This window comes from Ambystoma mexicanum, chromosome 4q, assembly GCF_040938575.1.
Source record: "Ambystoma mexicanum isolate Mex_15411 chromosome 4q, UKY_AmexF1_1, whole genome shotgun sequence".
Classification (NCBI taxonomy): Eukaryota; Metazoa; Chordata; class Amphibia; order Caudata; family Ambystomatidae; genus Ambystoma; species Ambystoma mexicanum.
In genome coordinates this window covers 717,728,701-717,751,713 of record NC_090928.1, presented here as the reverse complement: position 1 = coordinate 717,751,713, position 23,013 = coordinate 717,728,701, and the positions used below count along the sequence as shown (strand labels likewise).

The 23,013-nt window shown below is 41.3% G+C and overlaps 1 protein-coding gene across 4 annotated transcripts in view; it reads right to left on the bottom strand.

The window, feature by feature from the left end:
- The window catches only part of PLCB4 (phospholipase C beta 4), a 1,535,154-nt gene that overhangs the window by 632,236 nt on the left and 879,905 nt on the right, over positions 1–23,013 (bottom strand). For all 4 annotated transcript variants that reach the window (XM_069608295.1, XM_069608297.1, XM_069608296.1 and 1 more), the window contains exons 9-10: positions 22,391–22,444; positions 11,835–11,916 (exon numbers count right to left, since the gene is read on the bottom strand). In XM_069608295.1, the coding sequence (XP_069464396.1) occupies positions 11,835–11,916; positions 22,391–22,444 (136 nt within the window). The remainder of the gene's footprint in view (positions 1–11,834; positions 11,917–22,390; positions 22,445–23,013) is intronic.

Sequence of the window (23,013 nt, the reverse complement as noted above, 5' to 3'; positions counted from 1 at the left end):
TCTTTTGATTGAATTCATATCAAGTTTATTTCTGTGTTGCATTCTTTCATCTCATTGCATTTCCTTGAACCCACACAAAGTATTCTCTGCTACATTAATCCTCCTATTCCTACTCCTAATTGATTAAAGAGATTGTTGATATTGTAATATTACCCATTGCTGATCATTGTTCATATTCGTAAGTGTAATATTCAGATATTATTCAAATTCATAAAAGTATAATCTATATATTGTTCAATTTTTCAAATAAATCTTTTAATTTGCAAAACAAACCTATTTCTTGGTTCAGTGAGACCGGGGGGTTTCAAAGAGGGGGGCGTTATATAAGGGTACATCATCCAGAATTACAAGAACTTGTGACATAAAAATATATAAATAAGGTTTTCCATTGGGAATCCCATACTAGGCATTGACTTAGTTGGAGTGCCGGATTGAAATCACTTACACACCCATATAAAGCAGAGAGTATAAGGGAGTCAGAGATTCTGCATGAAAGCAAGATTGGAAACAATTAACTCTACGTTTGGCAGGAGAGCAAACAAAATTAACGAAAGGTTTCATTGTGAGTCTGGAACCCGCCCCCAAAGGAGAGACCAAGGATAAAAGGGTCTGGGACCCTAATCAGAAATAACACAGGCTGGAGCCCTATACATGAAACAAAGATATTTAATTTTAATTTATTTGCATTTTTAAAGCGCTCTGTTACATAATTTTTTTGTTGTTGTCTTAGTTGCATATTTATAACATGCTTAAATACTCAGAGGTTTCTAAGCGCGGACCCGGGGATCTAACCTGCGTGGCTTTGTGTCATTTTGTTTCCAAGGCAAGCACGTTGCCACTGAGCTATCCTCCCAGGACAACAACAGGAGGATAGCTCCTTTATGAAACAACAGTCTTAGCAGGAGAGTATACCAAAACCCCTCAAGTATTACTAATCTGGGATTCACACGCAAATAAAACGTTGAACCAAAGCGGTTTAGAACCCTGCAACTGAGAAACCTGTTGAAGTACATCTGGAGAATCCTTTGTGTTTTGCATACGAAGAGACTGGAAAGACGTTTGACCTTTTTAAATCTAGTGAAAAGAAGCAACTCCCATAACTTGAAACATTATTTTCTTGAATATTGTTTTGCATCTTTTGGAAGCCCGACTAGCTGAGAACATTTATGTTGCCTTGATGAACACTATTTTCTTTAGAGTTAGATCACATTTACACCATTTTGTTAGTTGTCAATCTGAGGGATGGAGATTTTGGGGGACGTGACTGCGATAGACTTTATAATTTTGGACATCCTGACTGTTTTCACTACTTCTTTAAAGGCAAGGAAACCCCTCTTAGATTTGGGAATAGAGAGGCCTTTTTCCCAACCTTTCCTGATCAATAAACGTCTATACTCCAAATATGCCACCCTTGCGTCCGAGCCTTAATACTGGTACCTCACAGTTATGAATAATAATATTTTATCACCGGTTCAACTCGGTCAGCTAATGCCATTATAATTAAAATGGAAACACGTGATGTAGCTTTTCTGCATTTTGCAACGGCAATCAATTCGGTCGACTGTAATTCATTATAATGTTGTTTATACCATCTATGTAGTCCATTGAACATTTAATCTGTTCTAGTAGTTTTATGCCAGGATAATTATGGTGTAGTTCGTTTCACATGACTGGATGAGAACACAAAGGAAGTCAGTACGAGTTTGGAGGTAGCCATGGCGCTATTAGTTTTTTTTCTATAAATGCCTCATGTGACCATTCTTTCTATAAAACTGGACCAGAGGATACCCCAAGTCAATGACTTTGACTATTGAGGCTGGATATTTTCTTTTAAATGTGCAATATGTCACTAAACAATCCAATCAGATGAAGCAGGCATATGGGGATACTTTTAATTCTGCACATAGTTTTAAGGCTTAACCCGGGAAAATGATGCTCAATGTTAATGCGGCCATGGTTTGCTCAGTTGCACTTTATGGTTCATAAATTTGGGATTTTAAGATTAATGGAGTGATTTTACATATAACCCAAAATACTAATGGCTTTGCTCCCACTTTGAGAATTTAACCTTGCAAACATGATTGATTAATTCTTTCTGCTGCAACTATTTTTCTTGTAAAAACCATAGCTAACCCAAAAGCCAGTCTTACCCAGAGTATAATTAGAGAGTTGGTGCAAAAACGGCCCTGCTCTGCATGCCCCTTGGATTAGACCTGTGAGAATGATCTCTGTAAAATGAACCTGTTCAATGAATCTTCAGATTCTATTTTTAACTCAGCCCCCAACATAACATCCAATACAAAATATGGGCATCATCTGCTGTGGTCTTATGCAATTGCCAGAACCCTTCAGTAGAAAGCATGAAGGAATCCCTTGCTCCCTGGTTCTCAGCCCTATCTTCCCTGGTCACCATATACTAAACACTGTTTGATGCCTTATAATCACCAAACTGAGGATTCATTGTGTGGATCTGAATGTTATAACCTCACTATGGAAAGTTAAGGAGTTAAGGAGCCTGGGTTCACTTACAGCCCTTTTTTGCCCAAACGTAGTTGAGTCCTTGATGTATTTCCTTATTTATGTCTCTTGTACCTCGCTGATTGCAAGAAATATTTAACACATGTGCTTCATATAATTGGTTTTAGACAATGTCAGATATCTATGTGGTTTTTGTGTTATGCTATTGACAAACTGGGCATGTGGTCCCTAATAAACGTTACAAGAAAAGCTCTAGCTAAAATTCCTAGAAGTCTCTTCTGTAAGCGATATTCAATCAACACTACAGCCAAGTCAATGCCTAGTCTGGGATGCTGAGGAAAACCCTTATTAATGTATTTTTATGTCTAGTTCAGTACTCTGGATGACCACCCTTGTATAACACCCCCCTCTTAGAATCCCCCTGACCCCACTGAGCCAAGAAGTAGGTTTGTTTTGCAAATTAAAATGTTTATTTGAGAATTTAAACAATATATATATATATCACACTTTATAATAAATTAATATCTGATAGTACACTTAGACATATGATGTTGATCAACAATGAGTAATCTGGCACTAGCACACTTCTTTACAATCAATGAGGAGTTAGTATAGGATGGATAAAGTAGCAAAAAATACCTTTATGATTTCAAGGGAAAAGCAATGAGGAATAAAATGCAGTACAGAAATACTTGATATGATTTTAGCAAAAGATAAGATAATCACTTTTTTTCTGGCAATTCACCCCCCTCCCCTATGCAATGCAAGAAATGGAAGGAGATGGAAAGAGGAGCACACAGTTCTCAGGAATGCAATCAAATGCAATACGAAATTCAGTCCCCCCCCAGCAAGCTTAGAGAAAACAGGGATGAGTTTTAAACACAGGCAAATTACTTTAATGTGGTTTGCAAGGAAGTGAAAAGGTGCTAAAATTGCTTTTAATTCCCTCTAGAGGTTCAGGGTAGGTGATGGCTACTTTATATTAGTTCAGGCTCACTTTATCAATGCTCTATGAGTTATTACCAAGTTGCAACGGATTTTAACAAAAGAAAGAATGGAGCTGCTATTTTGACAAGTGGAGAAATTGAGCCAAAACCGCAAATCGCGGTAAATTTTGCGAGTGCGTGAATCGTGATTGCAGAAAAAGTATAAGGAGTAGGAAGTCGGTCCGTGGAAAGCTTGGATTCTAAGCTTTCAGACGAAAGTTAAATTTCGTTCCTAGCCCAAACGGTTCCAGAGATACGGACGATTTTCGGATTTAAAGTAAAACTCAAAATGACAGGTGACAGCTTGCAGCTTCAGAATTGACAGGTGACAGTTGTGCAGCTTTACAAATGACAGATGACACGATTTCTAGGAGGCTGTTCTACTTAGGTTAAAATTGTTTGGATTAGATTATTTTAACTAAGAGATTGGTTCTGCACAGTTCTGCTAGGTACTCACAATATATTTTGTGCAGGAATGGGCCTCGCCGCGGATCTGGTCAGGTTTTGGACTGGACTCCAGTTCTGGTCTCGGCACTTCACAGCGATCTGGGTCACTGGTTCTGCTCACAGCGGTCTGGGTCAGCTCTGCTCTGCTGGTCTAGCCTCTCTGGATTCAGCGGCCTCTGGTTCTGGATACTGCTCTGCTTTCCGGTCCGGATCAAGTGGATTCTGGATGTAACACTGCTTTCTGGGTACTGGCAAGAGTTCTTGGCAAAAGAATTCAGACAGCTCGACCGGCTGTGGAAGAGTTTGCAAATGATTTTGAGGCCTGCTGACAAATACTTTTGCTTGCAGTGGGCCTTCTTGGTTCAAAGTTCTGTAGTCTCTGTTTAGCTTGGAAGTCTAAGTGTTGGATCTCTGGATGTGAAGTCGTCGGTCAGCATGCTCCGCAGCAAATGGAATTGAATGTCTCGTCCTGTCCCAGCAGTCTCTTTTTATGTGTTTTGAAAATGGGTGTGTGCCTGGGCCTAGCTAAGCCTGCCCCTCTCTACTTGTCATTGGCCCAATTCTCCCCTCTCCCATGATTGGGGGAAGGAAATGTGAGTCAGAGTGATGCTGTAGGTTTTATAGTCAGAGGAACCTCCCCTTGTCAGATTGCACACAAATCTATTTCTGACCCAAATACATATTTATCTATGCACCATTTTTCTAATATTATAGGTCCAGTTAACATATTTTTTGTAGCACCAAACCATCCGATCCCTGTCTTTGTACGATGTTGTGTCCACTGATGACAGAATTCTCCCCTTTTCATCCAGATAACGACCTCTAAACCTTTCCAGATTTTACACAAATGTGCACCAGGGATATGGGTTACAGATGATAAAGTGTCAGATTTTTAACATGCATACATTTGGAGTGAGACCCTATTTTCCGCTAGCAACCCCCCAGAATACACCACAGGGTCCTAACGCCTCTCAAAATGTTCACAGGAAAATCACAAAAATAATGATATTACTTAAATAATTCTGACAAGTCCGCACTATGAGTTATCTATCTTTTTAAAATTATGCCCTGGTCAAAAAGAGGTGTGGCTTCCCACATCACAGGGTGGAATAACTGGTTTATCCACTTCCCCCAAGCTCAGCTGCTAGCAGAGGCACTGCCCCTCCCAGTTTCCCCTAAGAGGAAGCTACTTTTACGACGCCCCAATATAACATTTGCCTGAGTCCAGGACAGGCCTTTGTTCAACTCCCTGTAGTCCCCAGCTGCTCCACCCCTAATCTAATCAGAGAGGTGACAACTCCTTTTGGCAAGGGGAAGAGTGGCTGTGCAGGTTTCAACTCCTGTCGGGGGTAGTTGTCAGGCAGAATCCAGTTTCATTAAGCCAGGTTTCAGCTAAATGTCACTTTTTGTTCCCAGTTTAAATCACTTACAATTTTTACATATACATTAAATAATTACTTCCTTCAAGTCATTTCAGAATATAGTTTTACATTGTATCCACCTCTTAGCAATTCTTTCCTTGGTCTGGTTTTGTTTCATTTGTTCAGTTTTACACAAAAGTCTGGTGGTTTTAAAACGCCGGCTTTCTGATAGTGGTGAATACTGGTAATGCAACCATTTTTGGGATTAAGAAAATTAATTCCCCACAGTTCTGAGTTGCTTTTTTTGGCAATCAGCATTGCCATTCTCAATGGTTTCAGGATACTGTGTGTGTAGCCCAATGGTGGTTTTAGGCAGTGCCCTCCTGTGCTCACAACATAGGCAAAAATGGGTGGCAGCCTATTCTTCATGTTTTCCCTGTGCACTCTCTGGGAAGTTCTGGCCATCATGATGTTTTCCATGCCAGTACTGCACAGTTTTATTAGGGCTTGGATGCATGGGTAAAAACATCCCACACTTGCCTTCTTATACATATATCTAATATTTTAGCAACTTAACCATTAAATATTTAAACTTGTATTTGATTTTTGTAAATTATTTTTTTGTATTTAAATTTTTTACCACATTGCTTGATATGACTTTGGATGTATATATACACTTTGTTGTCCTTGTGGTTGATGTTGTGTGACTTTTATGATGGTAACGCAAAAATTAAGTTTTCAAGAAAAGCAGCATATGTGGATATTTAAGGAGCATGTACAGATCTCAGACATAGACAGAGACCCTGGAGAACATACATGAAGTGAAGGCAGACATTTGGAGCACAGGAAGCCACAGAGCAATCAGACACAAGGTTCACAGCTAGTGTATGTTATATACCTGCACTTTGCTTTCGACCAGACATTAATGTTCGGTCCAAAAAAATACCCCAATGTGACCATGGGAAGATCATGGAATGTGCATTTCGACGAGGGTTCTAACATGGTTAGTGTAAAAGAGAAACTTCATATCACATGTGCCTCTAAAGTTGTAACACATGTGAGGTTTGTGGTGCAGCGCACGCAGGGAAACCTTTATGACTTGAAAAGTGAAATAAAAATGTCAGTGGCTGCTACCTCCAGCACACAAAAAGCAAGTACCCCTCTGCTCTCTTAAAATGTTTTGCATTAAGATTCTTGCTAAATGCTAAATTGACAGTGGCAAAAATTGAGACCAATTTACATATTAAAACATATGTACTCCTTTTCGTTAATGTGTCCTGGTTAAGCAGGTTATCCGTAGCTACACTAGTCCTTGGTGTTACGCGGATGCCCATGTATGCTGCTTAAAGTGAGAGTTGTGTACCTGTAAATAATGTACCAATCTCAACTTACACATGTCCTATTTGATATCCGGTCAGGTTTTAACTCTGAAACGTGGATCCTGAGTAGGGTCCAACATGTGGATAGTGCATTTAGAGCAAGGTAAAGTGCTGTGGGTCACACTCTAGCAGTTGAGGTATTCCTCGTTCCTGATGGAGGTGAGGTGGTGAGGTGCTTCTACTCTATCATCATGCCATTTGCAAAAGGAACATGTATGGCCTTTGATTATGATCTAAACGTAATATCACTCTATCAGTGTATGACAATAACTCCATGCTGCGCAACAAAAGGATTATAATGCATGTGGACTATTTACATCTGGAAATCTTCCTGCTAAATATCGCTCAAAGAATATAATATGGCATTGAATGGACACTTGATACAACAATAAAACACTTATGTATTAAAACGAATAGATCATTGATATATCATTGGAGCAAAAAATGATTAAATGCATAGTTAATTCACATGTGTCATATATCAGAGTTGGAAAATCCGCAAATAACATTTCTCTTTAAACTTTTTGCAAGATCCAAATTACTATCAGATTATAATGAAGCCTGTCTAAGTTTGTTAAACTTTATTCCAAGCCGAACATATTTCTCAAGCGTTCATTTTGCCTAAATTGAGTTTTTCCCAGAAAAGTATTAGTTAGCTGTGAAATTGTGATATCCCTCTTGCGGGGCCCGTTTGTGATCCCAAATCAAGTACACTCTTTGTCTGGCCAGTGAGACAATCTATTTATATTATCTTGCCCAGAAGTATCAGATCTCTCTCTTTCTCTCTCTCTCTCTCTCTCTCTCTCTCTCTCTCTCTGTCTCTCTTTGTCTCTCTCTCTCTCTCTCTTTGTCTCTCGCTTTGTCTCTCTCTTGGATCCTTACATGTAACAAATATGTCTCCGATACAAAAGGCTGTCTGCTTGAATAATTAAATACATAAAGTGCACAGGGATTGGTGGTCATTTCTTTTTTCATACTGATCACCCTAATATTAAAATGTTTGTAAGCACTAACCATGTCCACTCACTCAGACAGCCTAAGGCTTTGGATATGAGTATAGTATGGCTATGACATCTGTCACTTCAGTGGGGTCCTAAAGCTTTCCTCCGTCTTGTTTCTGGAGAATTTTAGAAGAGGATGGCCTAGGACTCAAATCATTTTAGAGTATCAGCTAACTGGAAGTACCACTGTTGAGCGAGTTTCACGTACAGTGAATTGCCTGTAGCCATGTTCCTTGGCGAGAAAGTAGTGTTTTGAGGTTAGAGTAAGATACATATGGAGACCACATCACTGCACATCAGTTTGGCCCAAGACACCCTTATACACTATATCTCAGAGGGTGATTCCCTCCAAAACATTATCATGGTGTGTTTTTTAATTACTTGTTATGCCTGTTAATGGTGTGTTAGTGCCTATCATACTTTCTTATGCTTTGCAATGCCATGTTATGCCTTGCTACACCCCACTATGTCTTTTTGGGCTACAACCTTGCAATCTTCGCCTTTGTCACCTTATGTTAGATTCGGTTATGCCAGCATTCAAACTCAGGGCATGCACATTTTAGTTAACAGGCTGGGGAATCCCTTCGACAGACTACTTACATGTATCAAAAACAAAGTCACTCTGCCTTATACGTGGTAATGATACAACACAACCAGACACACGCTGTGTACTAGCAACTGACATTGATAATGAAATGCCATATCCCAACTGCAGCATTACCATGCAGGAAGGTACCAGTAAGGGATATATATGTATATTTATATATATTACACGGCCTGCGGTAGCGGCCGTGTAGTTACGGTTAAGTACCTCAATCCATAGGAAGAGCACTTTTTCGTGTCTTATAACTTTGCCCCCCTGGACAAATCCTCACAAAACTTTGCAAAAAAAGTATATGGCCCAGTCAGATTGATTCTCTGCAGGGGGGACCAAACCAAAAGTTGTGGTCTTTCCCATAGTTTCAATGGAAAAAAAACATTTGCTCATGCCTACAGCCCAAACCGTTGTATTGATTTTCCTCACATTTGCAGCCAGAACGGCAGCTTGCTCCCGAAATTGAGGTTTTGTAAATTTGATGTAAATCCACCCGGTAGTTTTTTTTTTTAAATGGCCATAAAGTAGGTTACAAAAAGGTGTGATATCTGGGTTCAGTCCGTGGACTCACTTCCCTATTCTGTCCAGAGGACGGCAGGATGTCCGCGGACATCGGACACGCCAGCTTATTGGAATGTGAAAATGATGAGGTGCATCACATTTTTGGAAACTCCTGCCATGATGGATTCGCGAACATCCGCCGGTGTCTGCGAACTTTGCAGTAAAAACATATTAAAAAAGACAACATTGCACTTGTCAAACTAATGAAACAATCTCAGGAGAGGTGAGGGGTGATGAAGATGGGAAGGGATATGATGGCCTTAAAAAGCCCCAAAAACAAGTTTTTTTCAACTCCGATGTCCCCGAATAGTTTGGATGTCCGGGGCAGTCCTGTGATGTTCGTAAACATCTGAGATGTTCGGGGACATCTATGCCAATTTCGACATTATAGGGTTGGTGAAAAGCAGTTTTTGGATGGCTTATAATTTTGGCGCCACTCAATGAAACAGCATGACATTTTGGAATTGCATTCTAGACCTGACTCCGAATGGTACACCAAAGTTTGGTGCTGTTTTGTCAATAAGGAACAAAATTAGTGGGGAGTCCCAAAGAAATTTAAGGGCTTATAAATTTGGTGCCATTTGACGAATCTGCAGAAAAGTATGCAAAAAGATTTTAGACCAAGATATGAATGTTTTTTTTGTTCTATTTTGTAACTGTGAAAGGTGGTTCTTAATAGTACCCTTTTCTGGTGTTTTTTAATTTTATTTGCAGGAGCGATCATCAGAAAGTAAGGTGGAAAGGGAAATGAGGGAACAGGTACCAACCACAAATATGGATGGGCAGGTGGACAGGGGAAGATGTTGCGTTTGTGTTACAGCTAAGGTAGGGGTCAGTGTTTCTCATGCTCCTTGATTACAGCTTCAAAAGCACTTTGAAATTGCTGCCCCCTGCAGAGTGCTGTGTTGCAGTATATATAGAGTACTGTTGTCTTCAAAAGATATGGATCAACAGTCTCTTTTATCGCTTGTAAGGTAGCTGGTGGGATTTTGAGTCCCACAGAAGTAGGCTGTGTCGTTACAGCATTGGTTGAGGAAGATGAGGTGTAGGAAGACACCCTACTACTTGGTAAGAAAGGAACAACCTTTCTGAGAGCATTGCGTTGGTTGGGTTTGGTGTGGTGGTGCGTGGAGGTTCTCCCATAGGACTACTGTCCAGGTAGTCCATGACTGAATGTTGCACTCAGTGCATTTCACTTTGGTAGCTTTAGCTTTGGTACATTCCCAATAGTGGTAAACCCATGATTCTCTCTGGGTGCTAGATGTAGGCACCTCCTCTACCTCATCTTCTTGGTCCTCTTCATTGTCTTTTGAAGTACTGCACTTTTTTGTAGAGTAGGTCCTCCAGTTGGTGGTGGTGGCTCTTGCGGAGGAGGGATGGCAATAGTTGATGCCATTTTTAAGATAAATAGCAGTTGTGCTAATATTCTTCCAAGTATGTGCTGTGTGCTAGATTGTTAATGGATAATGAGTAAGAATAGGTGTAGGAGCTGTGCAACGGTACATTTTGAGCTTCTAAGTTCCTAGATGAGCTGAAAAATGCAATTCCAAACTGTTTGTGAAGCACAGACCTGTTTGCCAAGTGCAGACACGTTTTGTGAACACTTCATCAAACCATGCGCGAATGCATGGTCACATGACACTGTCCAGAAAGTCTGCAATGACGTCAAATGCTCACGGACATCGACAAAAACAAAAACTGTGGAAAACTTTGCTAAAAGTGTATAGACATGTTAAAAATGATGCTAGAAGATGGGGAATGGCAGAGTTTTAAGGTGACACTTGGTAAATTGGACAGAAATGTTGCTATATTGTGGTAAGTATGCTATTGGTAAGTTGTAGGAAATTAGTGTGCACTTGTAAAAATCTCATGAAATTAACTGAAAAACCTTTGTTAAAGGGACGTTGTGGTTAGTTGCACTAATAAACACCTATGAAATTCAATAAAAAAACGTTGTTAAAGGGACGTTATGGTTCCAAGTAAAACGTAAAACCGAAAACCCCCAGAAATTCACCAATTATGGTAAGCTAAGCAACCATAACTTGTGCCACAAATGTGCACTGCTAGGACTAACACCAAGGATATGAAAGATGGCATCATTTCCTACTTTTCTATATATATATTCACCAAATGCCAACCATTCTGCAATGTCTTACTAAATGCCACTTATTGTGGAATGAAGCAAAGCCACAACTCGCCAAACTAGTCACCTCCACTCCACTCCTCATTTCTCTCCCCAAGGCAACCAGTCACTCTGACCACACTAACACACACCAGCACACTCCTTTAATGGGATGGGGGTCCCTACAGGCAACATATTGCTATGTGTGACATCAACAGGCAGGATCTCACACGGATGCACACACATTACCTCATTAAACCATGGCTGGAATGTAATTGGAAGAACTGTTATGTCTCCAAACCTCTTTCAAGACCACACTCTAACAAGCACTGACTGGGCTGACTTGGCGAACCATTGACGGCATTTGATTACCCCGGGAAGTTAGAAAATGGCATTGCACTGAGCAGAGCGCTGAAATGTTTTAACACTCCTTATTACAAACCATGCAATCTCAAGTACATTACCTAACTATGCCTAAAGGTCTAAAGGTCCTAAGTTGTTATACCTTCACAATTGGTATTGGTTACTATTTGATTATGCAACTTTCCTCTTTGTCATTTAATCATTGACATCTTTCTTTTAAACGGGGGACCTTAACCTTCTTCCACCTGCCCTACCCAACCCCTTCCCACATTTCTCGCTCGTGCATACCTACCCCCTATCTCAGGCTATGGCAATCAATTTGCCACAAACAAACAGTCCACTATAAAAATTGTGTAGTAGTCCATTGCAGACCTTCACGTGCAACAGATTAAAGCTTTTTACTTCCAAAAGGCAAGATCTGTTTGTTTGATCATTACTTACATCATTTGAAGGCATGATTGGCACAGAGATGAGAGGTTGCATTTAAAGTGCAAATGTCAAGGCAATGGTTACATAATTCCAATGCTTTTACTCAAAATACCTTTCCGCTTGGAAGACCTAATTCTTTAAGTACTTGAAAGATAACTTTTTCCGTTTTTCCGGATGCAAAGGTTCTTGTAATACTAGAGAAAACAGAAAGAACATTGGTTAGACGCATGGCTTTTCAGAGTGCTTACAAATCTTGTAGCAATTTGAGGGCATTTTCAGACTGCGCGCTTCGGATTCAGTGGAACATACTGTCTGAGCACACAAAAATGGACACTCATTTACTATGTGCATATGCATATACACTGGCTTCCTTTTAAATGCTATTTCTTTATTAGTACATGTGGATAACATGATAAGCTATCACCAGTGACATTAGTCAGAGATCATCAGCATAGGTTACCTGGGGTCAAATCACATACATTGCTCCAGTGGGGCAAAAACATTAGCAACGGTGGTATGCCTGTAATATGATATGATATGATAGGGCATTTGTAACGTGCCTATACACAAGTGTTTCAAGGCGCGACGAGGCAGGGAGGGGAGAAACAAGGGGAGGACAGACAACGATCCTACTAGGCCAGGTGTCATTCAGATCGCGCAAGTGCAGGGGTAGGGGGAAGGGAGAAGTGCAAGGGGAAGGGGAGGGGGGAAGTGCAGTACAAGAAAAGGGCCAGCTTGTGGCAAGTGCAGGGTAAGTGTAGACAAGTGCTGGGAAGGGGGGGGGGGCTGTAGGGATACAGAGACAGTCCCGCAGTGCAGGGGTTGCCAGGGAGGCAGTGCAAGTGGAGAGTGGCTGGGCCCAGGACCGAGATCGGTGAAAGTGGCCCAGTTGCAGATTCAGTGCAGTTTCAGTGAAGAATTAGCAGGGGAGAGGGGGAGAGAAAGCAGAAGCAAAGAGGAAGGTTTTGAGGTGCTTCCAGAACCGGAGATGGTTCTCCTCAAATTTCAGGGAGGCAGGAAGGCTGTTCCAGTGAGAGGCCCCTGCCGCGGAGAGAGATCTCCACCACTATCTGGAGCCAGTGTAGAGATTTCAGTCCTGGAGAGATGCAATACATGTGATTCTATAAGAACTCGCCCCCCAACAACCAGTCAATGTTTGCCCTTAACCCCACTTATGTACAGAGCTCTGTTGATTGTGTAGCCAGGTTTGTAGTCAATAAATAATCTAAATAAAGCAAAATAGGTGTGTGCCCATGGCATGACAGTGAGCACACCTGTTCTTCCAAGCTGCTCACCCGCCAGACTGGCAGGTGTGAGGACCCTTTGGTCTTTCCTGTGAGCTTTGGAGAAAATGCAGTGTTATGTGAAGTGGTTCTGCAGCTTCTGATGGATCCTCTGGGAACTTGCTGCAATTCGGATGTTCTGGCACAAAAGTGAATACCCCTTCCCCAGCCTGCATAAATTGCCTACGGTGGCAGCACTGCTGGCATCTTCTTCAGACACAGGGCGTGCCTGTCCAAACCTGGTATAGGTAGCTTAGATGGGGGAGGGGAGCGGGCCCTGGTGGGAAAGCAGTATATGAGGCTAGGTAATTGGAAGCACCATGGGAGGCAGTGCCCTACTGAATTAATTAATAATCTGGAATGTGGTGAGGGTGGAGACGTCACTAGACATACTTATTATGCAGAGATCAATTCCACTTGAAACATAAACACTTCCCACAATCTGATATGGCCTCCGCTCAGTCCAAAACAGCCCGGGTGGTTTCACTCTTCCATGGGGATTTCGCCTTCAAAGTCACAGGCAGCAACATAGACAAGGACAATAGGCTTCTCATGCTCGAGGATTCTAGTAATCTATTAATGGGTGCTTCTTAACAATCTTAACACTTTAGTGTCTGAACTAAGGAGACCAGGGGCTTCTTGTGCCCTTTTCCACACCCTAGCAGAATTCACAGGAGGGGAATGAATTGTTTCTCGTGTCTTTAACTGATTTTGAGATGCAAATAGAGAAAGGTAGGGGAAAGAGGGTACAGAAAATAATGCGACCTACCAGGCACTAAAAGAACACCTTTAAGGATCTAGGTGTGACAGATTCTTGGAGACATCTGCATTCCAAAGTCAGATAATTCTCATATGGATCAAACCTTCACAAGGACTGGTTACGTTTTTGTCAATGAATATCTTATTGATTGAGTCGGTTGCTCATAGTTATTTTATATCAGAATGACAAATAATGCCCCCGATTCAGCTCAAATTGGAGGATTCAGGGAAGGAAAGGTGAGGAGGTGGCATTAAAATGTTAAACGTTTGATTCTACTTACCTGATATGTGTATGCATGATTTTAGGTTAGTATTGATATCAGATGTTCGTAAGCAATTATGTATGGTTAGAAAGTCCATGTCAACAAATAAATAGCCAGTTATGTGAGGGAAATGAAAAGTGGCCATACAATATGATAAGAATATCCTTAGGAGGAGTCTTGCTGGGATTTTTATTTTTTCACTTCTCTTTTGTTTAACATGATATGAGTGGTACTTGAAATTACATGTTTTTTATTCTTTTTTATGAAGACTAAATGGAAGATTTAAAATATTACAAGAGTTAGGTGGAAGTTTAGAATAGTGATTTTATTTGAAATATTTCATTAGATTGAGATTTAATTATTTTGTAGTGTGTCTGATAATCAACTGTAATGGTATCGTATTGTATTACATTGCTTGTGTTGAGCGAAAGGTTTGATTGTTCAAGCCAAGCACTTAACAAAAAAATTAAAAAATATATTTTTGTGAGTGTCGCCTTTTGGCAGCCCTATTAACCAGCCCTTTTTCTTGGGTTGTCAATGATTTACCATAAAATAACCTCTAATCATATAACATACCCCATTACTAGGGAGGAGGTTTCCAAAGTCATTAAAGATCTAAAATCGAACAAAGCTCTTAGGCTTCATAGTTTGAAGTGAGAGTTTTACAAATTATAATAATTATAGTCATCACTTTGAAATCCCCAGACCATACTATTCAATTCCTTTCACACATCTGGTAAAGTGACTCCACCAATGTGAGAAGTAGACATCTCTTTGATCCCTAAACCAGGTAAGCACCCTATCAATTGTTTCTCCTATTAACCCATTACCATAATCAACATACTCTCCAAAACATACACAAAACTATTGGTTACTAGAATAGACAACATAATGCCCCACCTGGACCAGTCACGATTTACTAAGGGCTCTCAGGTTCAGGGTAATTTACATCAAATCTTACACCTCTCAGAAAATGCCACCCAAAAATGTAATAGTAATAATGCTTTGTACTGGGTTTGCTCGCTCTTTATACTGAAATTATTAGACACAAATGGGTTTTGGGAAAGGTACATCACCTGAGTTTTATATAATTGAAATTGGTCTCCCCTAGAATAAACATCAATGACTACCAATCAGTTAGGGTGTTTCTAAAGAAGGGGATGAGACAGGGGTGTCACATAACACCCAATATTTTGGCTCCAAACTCAAATCCTTGTGGAGAAAATTAGGCTTCACCATGGGATTAAGAGAACAACTTTTGGAGGAGACAGGCATCGTAGTTTTTATTTCCAGAGGATGTTGTTGTAACCCTACATGACCCCCTCACCTCAAATGATAATATCCAAGAGGAATTGGACAGATATGGAAACATCTGAGGCCTTAAAATCACCATTTCTAAGTCAGAGGTTCTCACCCGTTCCCTATGCTTGGATAAAGTAAAGCTCCAAAAGCAAAAGGCCACAGTATGCTGGGATCTAAACATTTGGTTTATTTAGGGGGGTGACTGAAAAGTAATACTTAACCCATAGTGAAAATAAACTTTTCTAGAATTCCCAGAAATATAATTGTGGATTTGCTCGGCAATCATAACCTTTTTGACTCCTGTGGAGGCAGGATGGTAGTATTAAAACATTACGTTTTTATTTACACATGTTTCAATCCATACCACTCTTCATAGATTCTTCTTTAATTTTTAAATACATCTTATTAAGGTGTTCTTATGCTTTGTATGGCAGGGCAAAACACTTCTGAAAGCTGACATTTTGAGAAGACCTTCCTATAATGGTGGGTTGGGGCTTTTGGGTTTTTTAGTTTACGGGCAGTCCTGCCAATTGGCATCTGTCTTGAATTAGACTATAAAAGAATTGACAAAACAAATGATCTTAATGATGCAGGAAAGCATGACAAGGGAACTATGGGACATCCCTTGGTTGATGTTGAGGGGTAGACCTTAGAATGCATACTTGAGCACATCTACTAAAACAACCCTTGACCATTGATACATTGTGACTGTTAGGAAGGTATTGAAATCTCACCTCTCATCGCTAACCCCAACTCACGTTAAATCTCAATTCACAGCAAGAGTGTTGAGTGCCCATTCAACTCCTGGAGAAAGGGAGAGTCCCAGGGGACTTAGAGATATATTTTTTTATTTGTATGCATGTAGTGTCTTGTAGTTTAAATGATTAGACTTTAACAATAAATTCCAATATCATAAAATAATTAAATGTCATAAATTACAAGGATTTCCAACACGAAGAAATAACAATAATAAGAGAAAAGAGAGAGAGAACATAGTATCATTTACAAGTTAAATTTCCATAAAAAGGAATGCAAAGCAATCACTAATGATTTTTGGTATTGATCCAGATAGAAACGCTCCCAGAGTAAGTCCCAAGGCGGAAGTCTAAGTCCCTCGATGAAATGTCCAAAAGTATTATTCATAAGGGAAGTCAGACCAGTACAAGCCGGTCAAGCCGGTCAAGTGGCACAGCGAGTAGAGCGCTTGCTTTGACATTCGTGCAGATCCTGCTAACAGGTTCGAATCTGCCAAATTATTATTATTATTACATTCACACACTAGATGGGCCTCATTCCGAGTACGGCGCTAACCAATGGCGCTATTAACGCCTTGGTTGACGCCGTACCCGGACCGGCAGCGCCTTGGTGGTTGGCGGAATTACCGCCCCATTCCAAGCTTGGCGGGGCGGTAATTCCCCAATCCCCATTTACCCTTCCCCATTCCCATTCTTGCCCCATAGGGCATAATGGGAGTGGGGAAGGCGTCAATTACGCCACCGTAAATTACGGTGGCGTAATTAACATCAAGGTCCCTTAGCGCCATGGTTTTTAACGCCTGCTAAAAGCAGGCGTTAAAACCACCATGGCGCTAAGGGAACTCGGAGTATGGCGGTAAGGGATTACCGCCACCGCTCTCGTTAGCGGTGGCCGCTATCCCTTACCGCCATACTCGGAATGAGGCCCGATGTTTTAAGGACTCAACAGAGTTCAAGCAACGGCTGCAAGCAGGATCGTCTACACCTTTCACTTTCCACAGGAATTTATTTTCCTTAGTTACTTCCCTTAGTAGCACGTTTAAGCCAAAGCGTAGCAGACATCTAGCAAAACCCCAGGACGGGTAGAATAACGTATATGGAGCACATCATCCTCGTTTCCTATGCACCCCACCTGCATGTGCATTTCTCTTGCAGGTTTTAGTTTTTTCACATGTGTGTGTTGATCCAAACATGTTGACAGATCTACCTTCTGGCCAGCATGTGGTTTATGGACTCCTCTTCCAAACTTGTATACACCAAGACCAAGTACCTGCTCCAGGATTGAACCAAGACACTCTCACTTAGAGCCTTGATGGTATCCATCTGCGCACAAATAGAATATGCAGGTGGTTGGCAGACCTCCAGTCACAACTGGGTCCTTTTTCAACATATTTGAGAGTTTAATGAATTCAGGAACAATTCTGCTCGAATAGCTGCCATTGGGACCGATCTTGGGAGGCCAAGCGTGCTCATCCAGAGCTTTTCAAGAGCAGTCCTTCCACATAGTCAAAGGCATACTCTGTTAACTGGTAGTATACTTCTTGCCCAAAACAGACTATTGGGACCACTTTTGATTGTTAAAACATAAGCAGAGGCCTGAGTGAAAATTTGCCAAACCGCCATTATAATGACTTCATTTGGCAAGCTATATGGTTCGTCTTGACACCACTTGTTCGCCCAGTTCCATGTGCGCTTCACGCAGCATAGTGACTTTTGTAGTAAAAGCCCTCCTCTTCCCGCAGACGTCACTGTTGAAGACCTTAAAGAAACAGCACAAGCTGCAGAAAACGCAGCAAAGGTCTGTACAAAAGCAAACTTTCCAAAGTTAAAGTTTCACAAAAAAAAGGAGGGGAGGAAAAGGGGTCCACCACCAGAGACCACTACTTGCTCGCCCACGAGATATTGAAAGTTACCAGATAAAGGATGCAGGTCCACTCATTTCAATGTAGAAAAGTAGAAACTTTATAATACAATCTGAATCTCCAGTCACAGTAAGTATATTTGGTCCAGGTGAGTGAGTCCAGGGAGAACATCCACCAACAGCAGTATCTGATCAACCTCAAGCCTCCAATTGACACTGGCAGAACATCCACACAACACATATGGTCAATGGCATCACACATTGAATCAATTTCCAGGAGGACGTTTGCCAAATGTGTTTTCCCAGGCTCTCGGGTAAAGTCCTTAACCCAATACAAAATTGACTACGGCATGGAGGAATATGAGAGGGTACAGTGTCTTCAGCAGTGACATTGCCTTCTCCTATACCCTAGTGGCAAGGAAGCATTCTGTAGGTCGCCTACAGTAATTGAAAAGCTTTTGTATGACTCACCCTCCAGAGGTCGGATATGTTGCATATGTCGACAGTTGCTACAAAACTGATAGTTTAGCAGCTACGAGATACATCACAAACTTGGCGAAATGCCTAGGACAAGAAATGACACCTAAGGTTTGCAAGTGCCCCCGGTATGATGTTATAAGTTGTAGATGCAATACTAACAGAAAAAAATCAATATGACTTATTGTGGCAGGTGTATACACCAGTCAGATTGCACCCAGTCACATTGCACCCCATGTTTTCTTGGGTTGCAGCATAATGCTTGAGGGGCAGAGGGCATAAACCTTATTGGGCAGACATATTACATGCAGTAAACCTAATCCTTGAATACCCTCTGCCGGAACACCATGCATGTATGATCTTGGTTATGAGAAATCCGAGTTTGATTGAAATTTCCAAATATGATAGTCGTTTAATGTGACATCTTATATTTCCAATGATAAATGTGCTCACCCAACCAATTGCATCACTCTTTGGAAACCCTTTTAGATTACTTGGTGGACTGTAATGTTGCGCCACTATGCCCAAACAATCTCCGAACAACACACCTGCTTTTATTAATGTGCCCGTTCATTTGCTGATCCAATGAGGCTAGAAGCGGCGCATGGTTAATGTGTAAGGGCAAACATGGGAACAGCAGGATCTCATTTGGGACACAGAAGGTGGCAGGGAATTGTGGGGGTTATTTTGGGGTTGCAGGGATTCCCTGTACTGTTTATTTTGTTATTGTTGCAGGTTTTGGCACAACGTATTTGAAAAGAAAAAAAAAACGATGACAACAATGTTGCAAAATAAACAAATTCAGTATGAACTGCTGGACAGCTCAGCACTGACATCTGCACCGAACAAGTGGTGCAAAATGGCATCTTTGCGTTGTTCACATGCTCCAAATGTCATTTTCGCGCTGGACGGTGATTGAAAATGTTGTTTCAAGATCGATCCTGCACTGATTTAAAATAGCTTGGCACATGTGCTAAATTCTTTCGCACCACAGCCACATATGTAATGATTCCCTGAATATTTGGGCACAGGGGCAAGGTGTGACAGGTGGGCAATTGCTGCCACACCTTCGACTAATATTCTTCTTTGTGTGGCTGATTCCAGTCTCCCCTTTGTAATTAGTTATTTATAAGGTGCTTAATACCAGGAGGTTTCTAAGCGAGGACCTGGGGTTCAAACCTGTGTTGCTCCGCGCCGTCGTGCTTCCCCGACGAGAGCGTTGCCCCTGAGCTATCCTCATGAGACCTACTCGCACTGAGATGTGCTTTGAACTATACCACACAAGGCTTAGGTGGCTGCCTGCCCCGTTCCACTCGGGAGATGCTAGTCCGGCCCTGTTGTGGACTGGAATATCATCTCCCGAATGGAAGGGGGCACGTTGGCTGCTATGCACAGAGTGATGCAATTCAGAGCTGTGTGTTATTTTGTCATGGTTTGCAAACATACAATAGCTTCCCCACCAAAATCGGACATACCTTAGGTGATTCACTTTTTTCCACATAAACTCTTTTAAAATAAGAGTCGCTATTTCATATTTCAAATGATATGTTCTTACTTGATGTTCTATGTATGGTACATGTTCCATTCACTTTGAGGTGCCTTATAAAATGCCTCCTGTTTATTGAATATTCTTGCCGAAGAAAATATAGCAGAAGTACTTATTTCTTCTTGCTGGTCAAGCTTTCTGCAGTTGTAAGGTGTGTCAGACACAATTTCCAAACCAACCATGTATATGCATGACTGGTATAGAAAGTCAAGTCAAGGTGGGAAAAGGGTGACAAAGTGGGAAAGAGAAGGAGAGAAGGGGCAAGAGGGATGAACACTGTGTTTGTGGGAGATGGGGGGTCACCCACTCTCTTATTTGGGACATGCTACCTTTACAGTGCTGAATGATGGGTTACTTTATTATCTGTCTTGTATGCCAGCCTATAACGAGATTTCAACGCATGGCTGTTCCATGCTACCCTATACTGTGTTCACAGAGCTTGGTATGCTGCACTATCTTATGTTATCCTTCACCATGTCATGTTTAAAGTGCTAGGACATTTTGTGCAAAGTTGATATTGGTGAGTAAAATCTGGAGAAGCTCCTAACTGCTTTCCAGCCCACAATGATCTAACTTCCTCCCTAGTGCATTCATGTCGCACTATCAAAGGTAATCTTGTAACTCATGAATGTTCAGTTACCGCTGAGGTTCAAGTCGTCGCAAGTGGTGTCCGCTTGTTACACAGACTTTCTTTTGAAAGCCGGCAGATTGGCCGTCCAGTTTTGGTCGATTCGATAAACGTTGTACTACAAGAACAAAAAATGGTCTCTAAAGTTTCCTCTGGAACACCCAGAACTGTTCCACTGGCATAACACCTCCCAATACAATCCCAATCAGGTATATTACCTGGTGATTATATACGTCTACATTTGGAGTTAACACAATTGTATATAACATGCCCCCTTTATCAGAAATCACTGATTTTAGCGTATTTTTCTCCTAACTTCAATCCAAGGTTGCCCTAGGAATATTGCATATGCTGTGCTCAGCGGTTTTCCAGCAGTTTATGAAGGTATATGTTGGTTGTGCCAAATTGGAAAGAGACTCAAGACTCATCATGACTTTCTCAGGTCAAAACAGCACTACTGGACTAAACCCTGCAACCCCCAGGAGACTTCGTAGAGACGTTCTCTGCAAGATCTCCATTATGTTATGGTGCTTAACAGCACACACATCTGTCTCCTGCAGCAGAACCGTGTGAATTTAGATGAGTACAACCTTGACCAATATTTGATAGTTTGTGCTATAGGTTTGAATTAAAAGTGCATTGGCCCACGCATGTTAGCCGTTAACATTGCCCAATTTCAGTACCCTTTTTATGTGGGTGACACAGCTTCATATTTTAGACAAGGCTACCACAAAATATGTTTATATATTGTCTAGTTCAATTCTTTGTCCTTCAAGGGGCCGTTTGTCCTTGGGCTGCTCTGTCATAACATTTTATTAATTGTTTTTTTCCAGTGTGAATTTAAGGTCATTGGATTTAAACATTGGATGCAACCCTAGAAACACTAGTGTGCAGGCGTGTTATACATGTCCTATCATATAATATCATATCAAACTCTGTGTATGCTAGGGTTAGACTATACTGCTAGCCTACAGAAGGTACATCTACAACAGTTGTATCATTGGCATAAAACAACGATCTATATGAGCTCAATTAAGAGGGATATATGGACCCAAACATCACACCACTTTCATCGACTTCCCAAATGCTCCTTCTCAACCTCTGTGGTGAGAGTGCATGCACAAAGTTTTCTCCTACATTTTCAGGCTGGGCAGAGGAGGCAGGTCCAAACAATTCCTGCTGTGCTTTGCAAGGGGATGTGTTGCAGGATCCCATTGCAGGCAGAACATCTCAGTTGGCCATACATAGGCTCTCAGGAGCTACCAGATACTAAGTACCCAATTGGTGGCCGTGCTATCCCTGCCTGGAAGTTTAACTACTTGGCTGCTTCGTTTCATCTAATGGACACCTGCTAGATCTTACGTGAGAATGAACTTCCAGCCTGAAGCAAGTTGACCATTCTCTGTTCAGGTGTTTATTTTTCAAGGTTCTCATGAATCGTTGAGCGTGTGCCCTTACTTGCACTTCTGGGTGCTACAGCCTTTTTAGGTGTGTCAGAAACTCTACTATTCGCTATGCCAGTGTTTGTGTGATCATCCTGTCCCGGTCTCGGACTACCTGACCGTAGATCTATGGGAGAAAAGAGGTGATTACAAGTCAAAGTGCACATGCTCGCCTCGAACCAACATTGGCGCAATATAGCATTGTGCTTTTTAAAATAAACAGCATGTAACCTGGTGTAGAGAGGATAGAATATTCATTTGCCGATGTGTTTCACGGGAAAGTATTACCCACTACGGAGCTGGGGCATCCACGCACGGCTGCGCTCAAAGCTTATACTCACTACCTGCTTACCTTCGGACAGGGATCTTTCCATTTACGTTGGTCAGAAATGCCAATTTCATCCAGCTAAAAAAGAGAAAATCAGAAATAGAAATCATTACAAGTGCATTGTTTTTCACATATAACTTTTTCAAATAAATTCACCTGGAGAATTCAAAAACAACCAAATCCCTCTATGAAGTTGAGCTGATGTTAATCATCGGAAGAATAGATGTATGGACTCAAGAAGCTAGAAACACTGGCCATCGTAGTTGTACTTGCTTTGAACAATACTCCGATACATTGGGTCCCAGTTCAGCGGATTGAAAAATCCTCTGCTTTTGGTGGAAACAACCCTAATTTAAGTTAACACTAGACCAGCTTTAACCAGAAAGTCTGCCTGTTTCCATGCATGACAATGAGGACTGGTGGATTTGTAGACAGCTTTCCGCCGGCCGACTCCTGGTGTAGTGCTAATTTAAAATAGGGTCGTTTCCACTGGCGGAAAACCGGCAGATGTTCCAATCCGCAGAACTCTAATAGGGAGATGAATCAGCTTTGAATTGGTGCTTCTTATGAGTGGGAAGAAAGCGTGCAATGCTATGTGAGGTAGCAGAGCTCAGAGCGCACTTCTAAACCACCAGATAAATCATGGA